This window comes from Myxine glutinosa, chromosome 3, assembly GCF_964187855.1.
Source record: "Myxine glutinosa chromosome 3, kmMyxGlut1.1, whole genome shotgun sequence".
In the NCBI taxonomy this organism is placed as follows: Eukaryota; Metazoa; Chordata; class Myxini; order Myxiniformes; family Myxinidae; genus Myxine; species Myxine glutinosa.
Window position 1 is genome coordinate 29,227,084 of NC_136263.1, and position 17,360 is coordinate 29,244,443.

A 17,360-nucleotide genomic window follows, 5' to 3' on the forward strand; every position below is an offset into this window, starting at 1 on the left:
GAATGGGAGAGAGAGTGAATGGGAGAGAGCGAGACAGAGAGAGACAGAGAGAGAGGGAGAGAGATAGAAAGAGAGAGATAGAAAGAGTGAATGGGAGAGAGAGAGACACAGAGAGAGACACAGAGACAGAGAGAGAGATAGAAAGAGTGAATGGGAGAGAGCGAGACAGAGAGCGAGAGAAAGAGAGAGAGAGACAGAGAGACATAGAGAGAGTGAGAGATAGAAAGAGAGAGATAGAAATAGTGAATGGGAGAGAGAGTGAATGGGAGAGAGCGAGACAGAGAGCGAGAGAAAGAGAGAGAGAGACAGAGAGACATAGAGAGAGAGAGATAGAAAGAGAGAGATAGAAAGAGTGAATGGGAGAGAGAGTGAATGGGAGAGAGCGAGACAGAGAGCGAGAGAAAGAGAGAGAGAGACAGAGAGACATAGAGAGAGTGAGAGATAGAAAGAGAGAGATAGAAATAGTGAATGGGAGAGAGAGTGAATGGGAGAGAGCGAGACAGAGAGTGAGAGAAAGATAGAAAGAGTGAATGGGAGAGAGAGTGAATGGGAGAGAGCGAGACAGAGAGAGAGAGAGATAGAAAGAGTGAATGGGAGAGAGAGTGAATGGGAGAGAGCGAGACAGAGAGAGAGAGAGATAGAAATAGTGAATGGGAGAGAGAGTGAATGGGAGAGAGCGAGACAGAGAGAGAGATAGAAAGAGTGAATGGGAGAGAGAGTGAATGAGAGAGAGAGAGAGAGACAGAGAGAGAGACAGAGAGAGAGAGGGAGAGGGAGAGAGATAGAAAGAGTGAATGGGAGAGAGAGTGAATGAGAGAGAGAGAGAGACAGAGAGAGAGACAGAGAGAGAGAGGGAGAGGGAGAGAGATAGAAAGAGTGAATGGGAGAGAGAGTGAATGAGAGAGAGAGAGAGACAGAGAGAGAGACAGAGAGAGAGAGGGAGAGGGAGAGAGATAGAAAGAGTGAATGGGAGAGAGAGTGAATGAGAGAGAGAGAGAGAGACAGAGAGAGAGACAGAGAGAGAGAGGGAGAGGGAGAGAGATAGAAAGAGTGAATGGGAGAGAGAGTGAATGAGACAGAGAGAGACAGAGAGGGAGAGGGAGAGAGATAGAAAGAGTGAATGGGAGAGAGAGTGAATGGGAGAGAGAGAGAGTGAATGGGAGAGAGACAGAGAGAGAGAGAGTGAATGGGAGAGAGACAGAGAGAGAGAGAGAGACAGAGAGAGAGACACAGAGACATAGAGAGAGAAAGAGAGTGAGTAGGAAGGTGAGGGTGGAGAGAGATCGAGGGAGATCGAGAAAGAGATAGATAAATAGACTGGGAAATGGAGAGAGAGTTAGAGTTAATTATATGGCCACCCGGATCATCATTTGGGAATGAGAGAGAGAAAATATAGATAAATACTGCACATGGCATTGGCATTTATTTATTTACTGAAATGATGGCTCGTCCATGAACATCAATCCAAAGTGCCCAATAATGGCCACGTAAACCATGTGTTCTTCTAATAAACTTGAAGCTCTTCTCAAGTCATCGTCATTGTTTATGAGTGCGTATGTTCCTCTTACAGAATAAAGGTGAAATTGTCAGCAGTAACCGGCAGAAGACGCAACAGGAAAAAGAAACTTGGACCGGAAATGACCGTCAACCAATGCGATGTGTCCATGAGTCATCCTGGTGACAGTTTGAGGAGAAGTCTGTGCTGTTCCCCGACACGTTTCAGGTGCTGTTGACGCTTTGCAACAAAATGGAATTTTGACAACAAAATATTTGTCACTTACTGCGTAAAATTTTGTGTATTCTTCAACACAAGCGTAGGTTTACGGACTCGAATTTCACAAACACTTTCCCACACCAACTCAGAGCAAATAATGAGGCCGCTCGGCCACCTTGAGCGCCTCATGCATCCCCTCAGCCGAAAGGCGTCGGTTAATGTTGCGGTAACGACAGCGAAGGACGTTGCGGAAAGCAGTCCGGAGGTCCCGGTTGAAGAAGGCGTATATAAGAGGGTTTATGAGCGAGTTGGCGTAGCCGAACCACAAGAAAGTCCGTTCGAGGCTCGGTGGGATGCAACTGCATCTTGGGTCGCAAACGAAGGGCCTCAGCGTCGATAGCGTGAAGAACGGGAGCCAGCAGAGCGTGAAGCCACCGACAATGACACCGAGAGTCCTTGCTGCCTTCTGCTCCCTCTTGAAGATGGAAATGTTGTGTCCTTCATGTCTTAACAACTTTGAAAGTGTTGAACAGTCTTCAGCTTCCTGTCGGAACATGATAGAATATCATGGAACATGCAGCATGATCCTACATGAAAAGTGTTTCTTACAGCATGGTCCTACAATCTCCACTTAGAATTTCATTAACTATTAGCACAAGCAGTAAGAATGTTCACGGCACACTTTCAATAAAACATTTAATCGAAACAACAAGTTTGAGCGAAATTTCCAAGGAAAATTAGTCGTAACCGTGAGGCCTGGAGTCATTCGGCCTCAGTGAACAGGTATAGTGATGGATGAAATCAAAAGAACCATTGGAGTATGCTAACCGCCACAGGAAGAAAAGAGGATGAAAAATTGAGCATTAACCCTTCCATTGGGGTAAAATAGAGGTCAACACCTAAAATGTCAGCCATTAGAGGTTTTTGTTCTGATGAAGGGTTCTTGCCTGAAATATCACAAATACCACCTGAAATATCGAAATATCACAATTAGATATCTGCAATCACAAATACCACGATCCAATGATGGCCATATTTGTTTTGGACCGCCATATGACCTTGGCCTTCAACATTTATGGATATAGTGTAAATTAAGAAAATGTGTCCCCATCTACAGTCTTTCCATAAAACTCAACGTCAGAAAATCGGAGGAAAATTACTCAAGTTATGATGAAAAAGGCGTTCTTTGTTAATTAGGTCACGAATCGAAAAAAAAAATTGGTTGACGCAAAACAAATATCAGGTGCACAACTGAAGTGCAGGTACACTTTCATGATGCAAGAACATGTTGGAAGACCAAGCGGTCTTTAAGATTCCCGCATTGGCAAAATAGAGCGATGACAAAACGCGTTCTTTTTTTCAGATGGCATTTCACCTTGACCCTTAACCTGGGAGGGGTATGGTCTGAATTAAGCGTAAATGTGCCTTGTTCTAGGCTATCTAGAGTGTGAAATTTCATTCTGATCGGACTAAAATTAGTCGAATTAGGGTATAAAATGAGTTTTTTTTCTATAATTAGGTCATGACCTTAAAATTAGGTCAAGGTCAAAAAATTATGTCAACCCCGTATATGTTTTATTTCCATTATTGATGCAAAATTTAATCCCGAAAGTGGCATCCGGTTCCAAGATACAGCTTGGACATTGGGAGAAAGAAAAGAAGAAGAAAAAGCCTAAAGGGTGGTCCCAAAACAATGGGGTCAAAAAACTCTGGGGCACCATTAAAAACTGAGGGTGCTAATTGTAGAAACTAATTCAAAACAGCTATAAGCCTTCCCTGTCCTATCATTAAGGGGAGGCCTAATAAGGTTCGGGGCATTAACCTCTTGTCGGAGACAAATAAATACTGTACATTAAAAATGGGTTCCAGTATCAGGACAATCCTTACAAAAGTGTGACCCTAACTTTGGGGGAGTTTAATCATGTCCTCATCTGAGATGATGCACATACACATTTGTCAAACTACGCTCAGCGAGATGGGTTTGGACAATTTTGAATTGTTCAGATTGCCGGTGATATCTCCCTTCTTCTTCGTAGAGGGCAACATGGAATATTTAACGTCTGCCAATGACCAGTGCTGACAAGACTGTCCTTCCAGCACAACATCTACCCGTTGGACGGCACACACATTAATGTCTGGCCTTACACCCAAATAATCAGGGTGAGAGTTTATAGATGGGATTCAAACCCAGGCAAGGCAGCTCAGAGGGAAGTGTATGCAGTATACACCCAAGAGCGTCGATCCCACTTGTGGGGTGGGGAGGGAGGGTGCACCACACCTCTTATTTCTTCTCCACCCTAACCTCCCCTCCCCTCCACCCAAAACAAAACTCGGGAAAAAACCTTGAGAAACGTTCGACTTCCAGCATCAAATACAAATTAAGCAACCCTGGTGGCAAGCGATCTTAGAGTAAGAATTGTATGGCGGTTCAGTGCAGTTCACACCATCTTTGTTTTCTCTCTGCAAAGTACCACCGGAAGTTTGCACACTCCTGGCTGACGTCACTTCCACGAACGTGGGGATGTGAAGTAGCCATGGTTCTAGAATCTAGATAATGAAAATTCTCTATTTTCTGCACAAAAATCTGTACAAACACTCACTTCAAAGTACAAGGCAGACAAACCAAAACTTCCGCATCAGGAACGAACACCCTGACGATTTCATACATCTGATATTCACAACTATGACACCTCAATGATAACATCGACAAAGTTACTTCCAACTCATTGATTTTGCCATCAATAGATTACAGACACAAAACAGACGGACAAGGCAGCACCGGTAATTCATGCTAGGGAGCAAATCCTAATTTCCAGCTGGAAAGCGGGATGAGCGGACTTGAAAACTGTTCCCAGCTTTTATAGGGAATACCTTTGTTTCCACAGACTAAAGGGCACAATTGGTGACATTAGAAAATATCTATGACCAAAAGGAAAACTGATACAACTGTGTGAGACATGATTGACTACTTCCAGTTACAGCAACTTCAACCAGAAACGGAACTCGGTGGAGCACATGACTCCGCCAAGCTGAAGAGTTTACGTTTCGTAATCCACCAATAGGCCGGATCTGGATTTGGACCTGAACCAAAATCAAATCAGCTTGTTCTTGTCGCCTAACCAACTCATCCACCTAGTTTAGTCCATAACTTTTTGAGATATAGTGCTATTTATCGTTTTTGGCCCGATCACTCAATGGTGAAGAATCACTTTAAAATTCTCATATCTATATCCGCATCTTCACCAAAATCGAATCAATTCATCCTTGTCACACACCGAAACTGTCCACTAAGTTTTGCCCAAGTCCATTACTTTTTCTGTCCATTACTCCATTAAGTCCATCCATTACTTTTTGAGATATCCTGCTCGCGGACAGACAAAGAAACAGACAGATAGACATGGGTGAAAACATAACCTCCATCCACCTTTGGTGGCGAGCAGATTGATCTCTCAGGAGCAATGAGAGACCCCATCCCTTCATCTAGGATGGTGTATCTTGCCTTCACAAAGTCAAGGCCATGACAGGGTTAGAGAGAGAAGAGAAAAGGGCCAGTCCATAGGGACCGATCGGCACCCCGACCGTGACCACGCTGCCCTGTCGAATCCGGGCAGCAAGGAATTATGGGGAAGATTTGGCCCCCAAGTTGCGTTGGGGGTACAACCACTGCGAAGAGGCGTCGTCCCCAATTAGTTCATGTCTGTTGAGACACACTCGGGTGCAGGTGCAGAGGGTGCAACACCACATAGTCTACAGCCAGGATTGTTGATACCTCCGCCACCAAAGTTGGATGGAGGTTATGTTTTCACCCCTGTTTGTCTGTCTGTCTGTGACCAGAATATCTCAAAAAGTTACGGCTGGGGTTGGACGAAACTTGGTGGACAGGTTTGGTGTGCGGCGAGGATGAATTGATTCAAATTTGGAAAATTTGGAGTGGATACAAAATGGGGTGAAAGTGGATACTCCCCATTGAGTGGATACAAAATGTAAACTGTTCATCCTGGTGAAATTATGGGCTCTACCAAGTGCCGTTCTGGAGTATATACTGCATGACAACACATAAAGCCATGTAGTGATTATATTTCTTTAATATACAGTCACGTGAAAAAGTAAATATACCCCATGTAAAGTTTTGACTTTTTCAACATATTTCAACATACAGCTATTTGATCTTCATTTCAACAATATTGATAGATAACGGTGATATAATATAACAAATATCATGAAACATTTACATTTTGTAGTCCATTGTATAATTTAAATGAACATAAATGCAAATTTCGCATGTGGAAAAAGTAAGTACACCCTTGGCTCCAATAGGTGGTATTGCCTCCTTTGGCAGAAACAACCTCAAGTACGTGTTTCTTATAACTGTCTACCAGTCTCTGACATCGACTGGGAGAAATTTTTGCCCACTCCTCCATGCAGAATTCTTTCAGCTGAGCGATGTTTGAGGGGTTTCTTGCATGCACAGCTAGTTTCAAATCCCCCCACAACATCTCGATGGGATTTAGATCCGGGCTTTGACTTTGCCATTCCAGAATCCTCCATTTCTTTCTTTTCAGCCATTCCTTGGTGGATTTACTGGTATGTTTAGGGTCATTGTCATGTTGCAAGGTCCATCTTCGGTTGAGCTTCAACTTTCCGACAGATGGCCTCACATTATCCTCAAGCACCCTCTGGTGCAATTGTTACATATTTATGTGAATGTATGTGAATTACCATTCAGGTCTTTGCTTATCCATGTTTAGTAGATTAAGGGTTGTTGTGGTTGGAGGGTCAGGAGCCCTTCTGAAAAGTGTCCGGAAACGGAAGTGACCGGAAACGGAAGAGGAAAAGACACGAGGAAGAAAAGGGACGATTATTCTTCTTCCTCGCCCCGCTCCGACGAGAGGTGGGATCGACCTTGCGCTGCGTGGAAAAGCGGCGTTCCGAAGCCCGTCTGGCGAGAGGAGTTACCGGGACGTGTACCTGCCCGGTGGAGACGTCAAGTTGACGTGGGGCCGTGCATCGACCCCGCGTCTGGCACCGTTCGCGGCACCGTCTAAACAGACGCGTGCGGGTCGCCCGTTGGGGCCTAACGCGCCTTGCAAGCGGCGTGGGGCTTTTGGCTTGCTCTACCGTACCCGCTTCGCGTGGCCACGAGGGGCTGCAGCCGCGGGGCCTGGTACGATACCTGCCCGGTGGAACAACGTCCACCCGGGGTTCGTTCAACCGCCCGAGTGCGGCGACGCCGACCAGTATCTTGGTCAGGAGGGGCCCAGAGACATTGTGAGGGGCAGAGACCAAAAGGGGGTCGTGAGTACCGAAGTGAACACACATATATAAGATGGCCATCTTAATCATATAGGGGATTGATTGTGGATTGGGAATTGTTGATGGTTGTTTGCTATTGAATGCTCGGGGAAAATCTCCGTGGTTGTATCATTGAAATTGTATGGTATCATTACCATTGAAATATATCCTTGAACATCAGTTTTCTCTTGGGTGGAATTCATATGGATTGCGTGGCGAAAGCGCATATATAATACAACTTTCTGGCGAAGTTCCTCTCACGGTCCGGGGGTCACCGAGACCAGGTATTCACCGAGGGGACCACGTAACAGAATGGGGGGCTCGTCCAAATTACGATTTGCGTATTTGCAATTGGGTCTACGTCCGGGATCTAAAAGTGTATTTGTATAAAATAATAAAATAATATTTTTATTAATTAAAATTTATTAATTAAGTATTAATTGGAAATTTTTTGGGGGAAATTGGGGTAAAGTCTTGGGTGAAGGTTAACAGGTGTTAACGATAGTCACCATGGCGTTTGTGGCACAGAACTTTGCGGTAACACCGAGTGAGGCACAGTTCCGAGCGTTACTAAAGTCGGACCTCTTGAAATTGGCCAAACATTTTAACTTGGAGGTCCGAACTAATTTGAGGAAGGCAGAGTTGCAGGCCACGGTGATACAATCTATGGTGGGATTAGGAACATGGGACGAGTTAGCCTGGGAGTGGCTACCCGAAGAACCAGAAGACGTTGAGCTCCGGAAACTGGAGTTGCAATTACGGAGCCAGGAACGGATCAAAGAAGAAGAAAGGAAAGCAGAAGAGAGGAGAGAAGAGAAACAAGCAGAGGAAAGGAGAGTGGAACGAGAACTCCAGGAAAGGTTAAAAGAAGAAGAAAGGAAAGCAGAAAAGGAAAGAGCAGAAGAAGAAAGGAGAGGGGAACGAGAACTCCAGGAAAGGTTAGAAAGGATGAAAACAAGGGAACTCGAAGCAGAGGAGAGAAAAGCGGAAAGGGAATTAAAGGAACGTGACATGGAGCTTCAGCAAGAAATTAAATTCAAGGAGCTGGAGTTAATGAGAGAACGGGGAGAGGCACCACCCTTGCTGACGGGGTCGACACCTTACCAGAAAACCTGGGATGTGGGCAGACATGTGAGGCTGGTTCCACCGTTCAGTGAAAAGGAAGTCGCGAGATTTTTTCCACACTTTGAGAAAGTGGCTCGACAATTAAACTGGCCGGAGGAGGCCTGGACCATACTCGTGCAAAGTGTGCTGGTGGGAAAAGCTCAAGAGATTTATTCGGCGCTACCAATGGACCAATGTGCAGATTATGAGGTACTGAAGAAGCACATCCTCAAAGCCTATGAGTTGGTTCCGGAAGCTTACAGGCAAAACTTCAGGAATGCCAGGAAGAGGGAGAGTGAGACCCATGTGGAGTTTGCCAGAGTGAAAGAAAACATGTTTGATCGGTGGTGTGAGTCAAAAGGAGTCGGGAAAGACTTCGAAACATTGCGTGACTTGATCCTGGTGGAGGAATTTCAGCAGTGTGTCCACGAGGACATCAAAGTGTACCTGCAGGAAAAGAAAGTACCAAAGTTGTGGGACGCAGCCCCCATGGCAGATGATTATGCCTTAACCCACCGAATAGGGGTCCACGAACCTAACTCCTCGCCTAGATCTCCGCAAGGGAGGTGGGGAACAGCAGGTGTGGAGAACGACAATACATGGCGGCGACCTCGAGATGACTATGGGGACAACTATGATACCCCAACTGTTAGAAATCAGAGGGCTACGGACCCAAGACAAACTTATTTTTCGGGGGGCTCAAGGCCGACCCCGAGGTTCTCCCCCGGGCCTACTTGTGCTTTTTGCCATAAAACTGGACACTTGATGTCCCAATGTTACCTCCGGAAAAGGGAAGACCCAGAGCAGAGTCCGACTATTACGACTCCAAATGCAATGGCCATTGTGAGAAATCGCCATCAAAAGGGTTACCAACCATTTATTTCAGAGGGGTTTGTGTCACGGGATGGAGCCTCGACTAACCGGAAACCGGTTAGGATATTGAGGGACACAGGGGCACATCAATCTTTAATGCTTGAAGGCATTTTGCCATGGTCCGAGGAGACGGCAACGGGGGATAGTGTTCGTTTACAGGGGATCGGGGGCGGTGTTAGTGCTCCCCTTCATGTCATCCATTTGGAGTCCGATTTGGTGTCAGGACCGGTCACCGTCGGTTTACAAGCCACGCTTCCTGTAGAGGGTGTATCTGTGGTTATCGGGAATGATTTGGCCGGGGGTCAAGTTTATGGTAACCTGAGGGTTGGTAAAGAGCCCAGCAGGGAAAATAACGCCACACCAGCTCGGGATGGCGACAAAAGTGCCAAGTTATTTGTAGGGGGACTGAACTTCAAAACAGAGGAAGAAGTTGTGACCTCTGTCTTCAACAGATATGGGCCGCTGGTGGAAGTGCGGTTGGTAAGAGACTGGGAAACGCAACAGTCAAGAGGGTTCGGCTTTGTCACGTTTGCCAGCACAAAAGACGCCAGAGAGGCAGAGAAGAATTGGAATGGCAAGGATTTGGAGGGTCGGACCATAACAGTAGGGAAGGCATTTCGTAGGCGTCGAGAGGTCTACAGGAGAGGACAACTGGGCGGTAGTTTTGGTGGTGGCCGCAATCAATATTATTATGGAGGCTCCCTGAGTTACGGCCGCTCCCGAAGGAAGGATTGGCAAAGTAGTGGCCGAGAAGGAGACCGCTATTCATGGGACTACAGGGACAAGCGGTCCCACCCTAAGTATTAGGGAAGTTCTGAGAAGTTGAAGCACTGAATGCGGCGGAGCCGCCGAGCCAAGATTCCTACACGGATTAACCGTGAACGCCGTTCCTAAAGGCGTCCATGTAGTGAACTTTCATGCACGGACTAACCGTGAACTCCACGTTCCTCAAGGCGCCCATGTAGAGAACTTTCCTGCACGGACTAACCGTGAACTCCACGTTCCTAAAGGCATCCATGTAGTGAATACTCGGCTTGGCCTCCCGGGAAAAGTGCTATCGAGTGGCTTAACTTTGGATCTTTGATCAACCCCTTAACCTTCATTCACAAGAAACTGACGGTCAAAGTCAGAGGGTCAGGAGATGGAGTTGGATTTGGCAGGGACAGTGTCGTTGCTGGTGCTTAGTCCAGAGTGAGTAATCTGGAGGGGTTGTGGTGAAATTTTGGTTGCTTTATTTTTAAGTGACTAGGTCATGCCCGTACTATATATATATCTAAAAGTATATCCCCCCCCCCCCTCTATTTACATGAAATGGTTTGGTCCATTCGCAAAGCCAAAGCGAACGGCTTGCGAGTACGGTGACAATCCCCCCCCCCCCCCCCCTCTATTTACATGAAATGGTTTGGTCCAAAGCGAACGGCTTGCGAGTACGGTGACAATCCCCCCCCTCTATTTACATGAAATGGTTTGGTCCAAAGCGAACGGCTTGCGAGTACGGTGACAATCCCCCCCCTCTATTTACATGAAATGGTTTGGTCCAAAGCTAACGGCTTGCGGAGTTTGGTAAAGAAATCACCATAGCGTGCACAAACGCGCAGGAAAGCGAAAGAATCGCAAATTAGTTTTAATTAGTTTTAAAACATAGTTTAACGCCCGAGCGAGTTTAACGCAATCGCAAATCGCATCGCAAAGCGAAAGAATCGCAAATTAGTTTTAATTAGTTTTAAAACATAGTTTAACGCCAACATAGCGCCAACATAGCTTGCCGACGGGAAATAAATGAATACGCTCTCAAATGTGCCGTCCGAGGCAGAGTCTGTTCGCCACGTTCGGCACACGTGATAGCTCGCTGCTCTCTGATTGGTTGAATCGTTTTTTGGACATAGCTCGGTAACTACTTCTCCGATTAATATGAAACCTTGAAAAGGCACATCCTCGGGTCCCCAGCAATATACCTGGCAAGTTTCAAGTATATCGGACCGGTAGTTGTCGAGAAACAGCGGTCGCATACACACAGACACACACACAGACACACACACAGAGATTACTGGAATTATAGATAGATAACTGTGCCCGGGGGGAACTGATAATGTGGGGGGGTTGAGTTATCTGGTTTGTTTCTCCAAATTGGCCGGCAAAGAAAGTTTTCGCTGGGTTCAAACTTTCTTTCTTGAAGGGGGGGAGTGTTACATATTTATGTGAATGTATGTGAATTACCATTCAGGTCTTTGCTTATCCATGTTTAGTAGATTAAGGGTTGTTGTGGTTGGAGGGTCAGGAGCCCTTCTGAAAAGTGTCCGGAAACGGAAGTGACCGGAAACGGAAGAGGAAAAGACACGAGGAAGAAAAGGGACGATTATTCTTCTTCCTCGCCCCGCTCCGACGAGAGGTGGGATCGACCTTGCGCTGCGTGGAAAAGCGGCGTTCCGAAGCCCGTCTGGCGAGAGGAGTTACCGGGACGTGTACCTGCCCGGTGGAGACGTCAAGTTGACGTGGGGCCGTGCATCGACCCCGCGTCTGGCACCGTTCGCGGCACCGTCTAAACAGACGCGTGCGGGTCACCCGTTGGGGCCTAACGCGCCTTGCAAGCGGCGTGGGGCTTTTGGCTTGCTCTACCGTACCCGCTTTGCGTGGCCACGAGGGGCTGCAGCCGCGGGGCCTGGTACGATACCTGCCCGGTGGAACAACGTCCACCCGGGGTTCGTTCAACCGCCCGAGTGCGGCGACGCCGACCAGTATCTTGGTCAGGAGGGGCCCAGAGACATTGTGAGGGGCAGAGACCAAAAGGGGGTCGTGAGTACCGAAGTGAACATACATATATAAGATGGCCATCTTAATCATATAGGGGATTGATTGTGGATTGGGAATTGTTGATGGTTGTTTGCTATTGATTGCTCGGGGAAAATCTCCGTGGTTGTATCATTGAAATGTATGGTATCATTACCATTGAAATATATCCTTGAACATCAGTTTTCTCTTGGGTGGAATTCATATGGATTGCGTGGCGAAAGCGCATATATAATACAACTTTCTGGCGAAGTTCCTCTCACGGTCCGGGGGTCACCGAGACCAGGTATTCACCGAGGGGACCACGTAACAGAATGAAGAATTCATAGTGGATTCTATGATGGTGAGCTGCCCAGGCCCTGATGCAGCAAAGCTGCCCCAAACCATAATATTTCCACCACCATGCTTTACAGTTGGTATCAGGTTCTTGTGGTCAAATGCTGTCTTTGGTTTTCGCCAAACATGTCTTCTGGTACTGTGGCCAAATATCTCTACCTTTGACTCATCTGTCCAGAGCACATTGTTCCAGAAGTGCTGGTCTTTGCCTCGGTGTTCATTGGCAAACTTTAGTCTTGCCCTGATGTTCTTTCTGGACAGCGAAGGTTTCCTCTTGGCACACCTCCCATGTAGATCAAATTTGTGCAGCCTCTTTCTAATGGTAGACTCGTGCACTTTGACATCAACAGTGGCAAGAGCTACCTGTAGGTCCCGTGATGACATTCTGAGGTTCTTAGAGACTTCTTTCAGCATCTTGCGGTCTGCTCTCGGGCTGAACTTGCTGGGGCGGCCTGGCCTGAACAGGTTGGCAGTTGTTTGGAATATTCTCCACTTGTAGATGATCTTCCGGACAGTCGAATGATTGATTTGAAATTGTTTGGAGTTTTTTTTAAATCCCTTCCCAGACTCGTCGGCATCTATAAACTTCTTTCTGAAGACCTCAGAGAGCTCTTTTGATCTAGGCATGGTGACGCCGCACACTTCAACAACAAAGAGCAAACCAAACTAAATGTCTGAGGTTTAAATAAGACATGTTCCTCAAGATCCTGTCTAACGATGTTCTAATCATTTGCACCTGAGCTGGTGCACCTGATTCTAATTGTAGGTATTTGAAGTAGTGATAAATGTAGGGGTGTACTTACTTTTTTCACATGCGAAATTTGCATTTATGTTCATTTAAATTATACAATGGACTACAAAGTGTAAATGTTTCATGATATTTGTTATATGATATCACCTTTATCTATCAATATTGTTGAAATGAAGATCAAATAGCTGTATGTTGAAATATGTTGAAAAAGTCAAAACTTTACATGGGGTGTACTTACTTTTTCACGTGACTGTACTCCGTAGGATATACACCAAGCCTGGTGCCGGCTTAGTGGTTAGCGTGCCGGCTTGGGATCCTAGGATCCTGAGTTAGAATCCCGGTCGATCGCTGAACTAACGCCAGGGGGGTTGACTCAGCCTGTCATCCTTCCGAGGTCGGCAAATTGAGTACCAGCTTGCTGGGATGAATGATCCCAGTGTGTACCCTGACCTAGAATAGGTAGCCTACACCGTATCCCTGCGCATCGAAGAGGCGACTAAGGGTTGGCGCCAGGAAGGTCATCCGGCCATAAAAACATTGCCTCAAACAGGGAACCATGATTGTCATGGGCCCCCCACAAGGCCAACCCCCACTCTAGCGGGGGAAAATGGCCTTAAAACGATCATTCTTACATTAATTTATGTCGGATGTACACCATAGGAATCGCTTGTTATGAATCACAGTCCATGTTACATGCGTCCAGGGCACCATTACTAAAATTGCACTCAGCAGGCAATGTGTACGTTTTGATCCGGTGAAGGTGGTATTTTTTATGATTTTGCGTGTGCCTTGTTGCAATTATGTCTCACAAATGTGCATGTCGCATTCAGGTAGAAACACAATGGATATTCATTCACTAAACAAATTCAGTGTAGAAATACAAAGGAAGAAATATTGTTCCGTTGGAGAGGGGTACGTATACGTAGCAGCTCTCCTCGAGAACCTGATCCATCTGCAGACATGCACAACTTCCCCCACACACCCACCTGACACGCAAAATACTCCCCTTCAATCCCCCGCACCTACGGACTGCCATTCAGTTTTACCTACACCTGCCATACATGCTACAGTGTCCCTACTGAAGGATAGCCCACATATGCACATCATGTGCATACCTACACCAAATCAACCAGGAAGCCGAAGAGAGGGTAAACTTTTCCTCATTCAATACACATCGCTTATCTACATTTTAACCCCTTCCACTCGGTCGCCATGCTGGCCCTCAATGCCACTCTTCACCATCACTCGCACAAATTCACAGAATCACCGACATACCCACAAAGCAAAGCATGGTGAGCCATGGCAGTGGGAAAAGGTAAATTTAGAATCATTCCAATTAGTCACTGGAGCGGTTGCAGCTAATCTTCCCTTTCCATGCAGCCAAACGTTCCTCGTACCCTTCTTCCAAAACACAAGGGCACAGTAAATTGCAGCGGACTATGTGGAGGGTTATAGGGGCATCGCTGTGCCTCAGCCAACCATTCTCTTAATTTAGAGACATAACATTCCACAGATGTTCTGGTTGGTCATCCGGTGGCAGTACTCAGACATGGTCCTTGCAAAGGACCCGCATCCAATGACCAACTCGGTGCCATCACCACATGCTGAGCTGTCTCAGAGCCACAGGGAGAGATTGATAGACCACATGCTCAGGCAGTCACGTTCTAAGGTCCTCACTGGCCCTTTGGCCCTTTCAGTCAACTCAGGTGGGTCACCACATGTTGAGCTGTCCCAGAGACACAGAGAGAGACTGATAGACCACACACTCAGGTGGGTCACCACATGTTGAGCTGTCCCAGAGACACAGGGAGAGACTGATAGACCACACACTCAGGTGGGTCACCACATGTTGAGCTGTCCCAGAGACACAGGGAGAGACTGATAGACCACATGCTCAGGCAGTCATGTTCTAAGGTCCTCACTGGCCTTTTGGCCCTATCACTCAACTCAGGTGGGTCACCACATGTTGAGCTGTCCCAGAGACACAGGGAGAGACTGATAGACCACATGCTCAGGCAGTCACATGCTATGGTCCTAACTGGCCCTCAGAGGTGCCACCACCAAGGCAGCCTAGCCACACCTCTCACAGAAGAATAGGAAGGGCCATGTTGGATCCTCCACAGAGGGACACCCTCCACTGGGGTCCGTTTACCACACTGGCCCGAGACTACAGCTTGTGTTGCATCCCAATGGACTTGGGACACCCTACAGCTCCACCATCTCGCTCCTTGTGGAGCCTGGGCCAACCACACCAATGGTCGGGCCCCATGTCCACATTCATGCTAGGCGAGCTCCCTGGATGCCTGGCACATCCCAATTTATTTGGGGGTTAGTTTTCTACATTAGCCACATTAGCCCCTGAGTTTGAGCACCTGTCGTGCTGTTGCATTAACACCAGGTGGGTTGATTCAGCCTGTCATTCTTCCGAGGTCGGCAAAATGAGTAGCAACTTACTGGTAATGGTGGCACTGCATTTTGTGGCACATCCATGCCCCCAGAAAATTATGCAGCCAAGCAGCCACTAGCTGCATACAAGCCACCACCACTACTCACACCAACATAGTCTCACAATTAAGAATCCACTTCTAAGAAAAAGTCAGATCAGTAAGTCTCCAACCAATGTTTTTCGACAAAACTATGGATTTCAAGAAATTAACATAATTATTTATTTATTTAGTAACATGTGGTAATGGCAGGATGGCCTAGGTCCTAAGGTATGCACATTCGGTCCTCGAGGAATGCACATTCGCCTCTAAGCTGTCTAGTTGTACCTGGGTTGGAATCCCGACCCAGCTATAAACTGCCATCCCGGTGTATCGCATGAAAGGTGATTGATCAATGTGTCGGCAAAAGCACACAAAGTGTACTGTCTGATGGAATTAGTGTTTAGTTGGTGTCTTTCACATTAGTTTGTGTCTTTCTTGGAGTTGACAAATGAAGATAAAGCATTGGGGCCGGATAAACATCTGAGAGTATTGAAGAAGATGGCAGAGCAGATACGAATGATGTTAACATGTATAACGTCATGCTTATTCTGCTCCACCAACATGAGTCCATGTCATTGATGTATAATTATAGGCCTACCTTTGCTCATACAATGTAAGCGCCATTCTTCCCAAAAACAGCCACATCACTGATCCACCAAAACTTTAACTGGATGTAGGCATCCAAAGTCTTCCATGTCTTCACCTCTTCCAGAGTGTAAATACTTTTTGTAAACATGAGATAATTCACTAAATCTGGATATAAAATGGTTGGAAAGTTTGTCTCGCTTATGGACTTTTTTTTTTTTTTGTATACAAGATCGAGGCTCGTGTAAGAGCAAACATTGATCACAAAAAGACAAATTGACACATAAAACATATGATAAAAGGAGTGGGAGAACAAGATGGAGAGCAAGGACATCGGGAGATCTATGAGAGGGAGATGGCTTGGGGAAAGGAGGCATGGGAAGGGGGGGGGGGGGTGGAAGAGGGAAGAAAAAACACATGGACACTGCTAGGACAAGTCGGTATTTCAAAAAAGTGGAATTGGGGTGAAATTAGCGGGGGTAGAAAAGATCAAGGTTTTGGATGGGGGAAGATAAGAGATGGTGGTGAACAGCTGTTTTAAAGACCTGGAGGGAGGAGTGGGATTGAAGGGAGTGAGGGAGTTTGTTCCAGAAGCGGGAGAAAAGAGGAGTGAAGGTGAGCAGAGTCTTGATTTCGGCAGTTTAACCATCAGAGGGTTGCAGGCAGATCTTGTGCGACCTGTAGGAATATTTGGGGGACAGAGCACAGAGAGAGCTGGGGGGGGCAAGGCCGGAGAGGAGTCGGTAGAAGACATCGGTAGTCGGTAGAAGACCTTGCTGTATTCGTCAATTCATCCGGATTTGTGTTGTCCAAGCATAACCTGTATTGTTATACTATCAATCCCTAAACAAAGTGTCCAAATATTGACATACCCAAGCTTTGGGACAAGCTTTGGCCCCAATTATTCGGTCATGATTATTATTTGATCTTTTATGAAGATCAATTTAGAAAAGATGAAACTTTTAGAAAAAGGTGGTTAATGAAGTATTCGTGGTAGGCCAATGAGGAGTGGCGATGGCTGTACAACTGGCGTGTCTTAAGGTGGGCCTACACTGGCCAACACGATAATTCAATGTGGTAACAATGTTAAAATAAAATAAAAACTGCGGGCAGTGATGATCCGGGGACCATGCCGCTCCATCCTGATTGGACGAGTGCGAGCCAGAGTCATTGACAACGGCAGCCCGGATCCGATTGTTCAAAGTTTCAACTCAATCGATCGAAAAATGAAGGCAGGGATGCATTGTAAACGTTTTCAAAAAAATACTTCTAATACTTCTAATAATACTAATAAGAAATACTTCTAAAAATACCACTAATACTTCATTAATGGCTGCAATTATTTCCATTTTTTGGTCGAGTCAGTGGGGAAGTTTGTTGGCCAAAGTCTTTCCCGAGCCGGCTGGACAGGCCTGACGTTTGACTGAGGAGA

At 46.4% G+C, this 17,360-nt stretch overlaps 1 protein-coding gene across 1 annotated transcript in view; it reads right to left on the bottom strand.

Annotated features, from left to right (window-relative positions):
• Positions 1–1,411: 1,411 nt before the first annotated feature.
• The window catches only part of HTR7 (5-hydroxytryptamine receptor 7), a 216,231-nt gene continuing 200,282 nt past the window's right edge, over positions 1,412–17,360 (bottom strand). Inside the window, exon 5 of the mRNA XM_068111162.2 lies at positions 1,412–2,258. Within this exon, the coding sequence (XP_067967263.2) occupies positions 1,860–2,258 (399 nt within the window). The 3' untranslated portion in view covers positions 1,412–1,859. The remainder of the gene's footprint in view (positions 2,259–17,360) is intronic.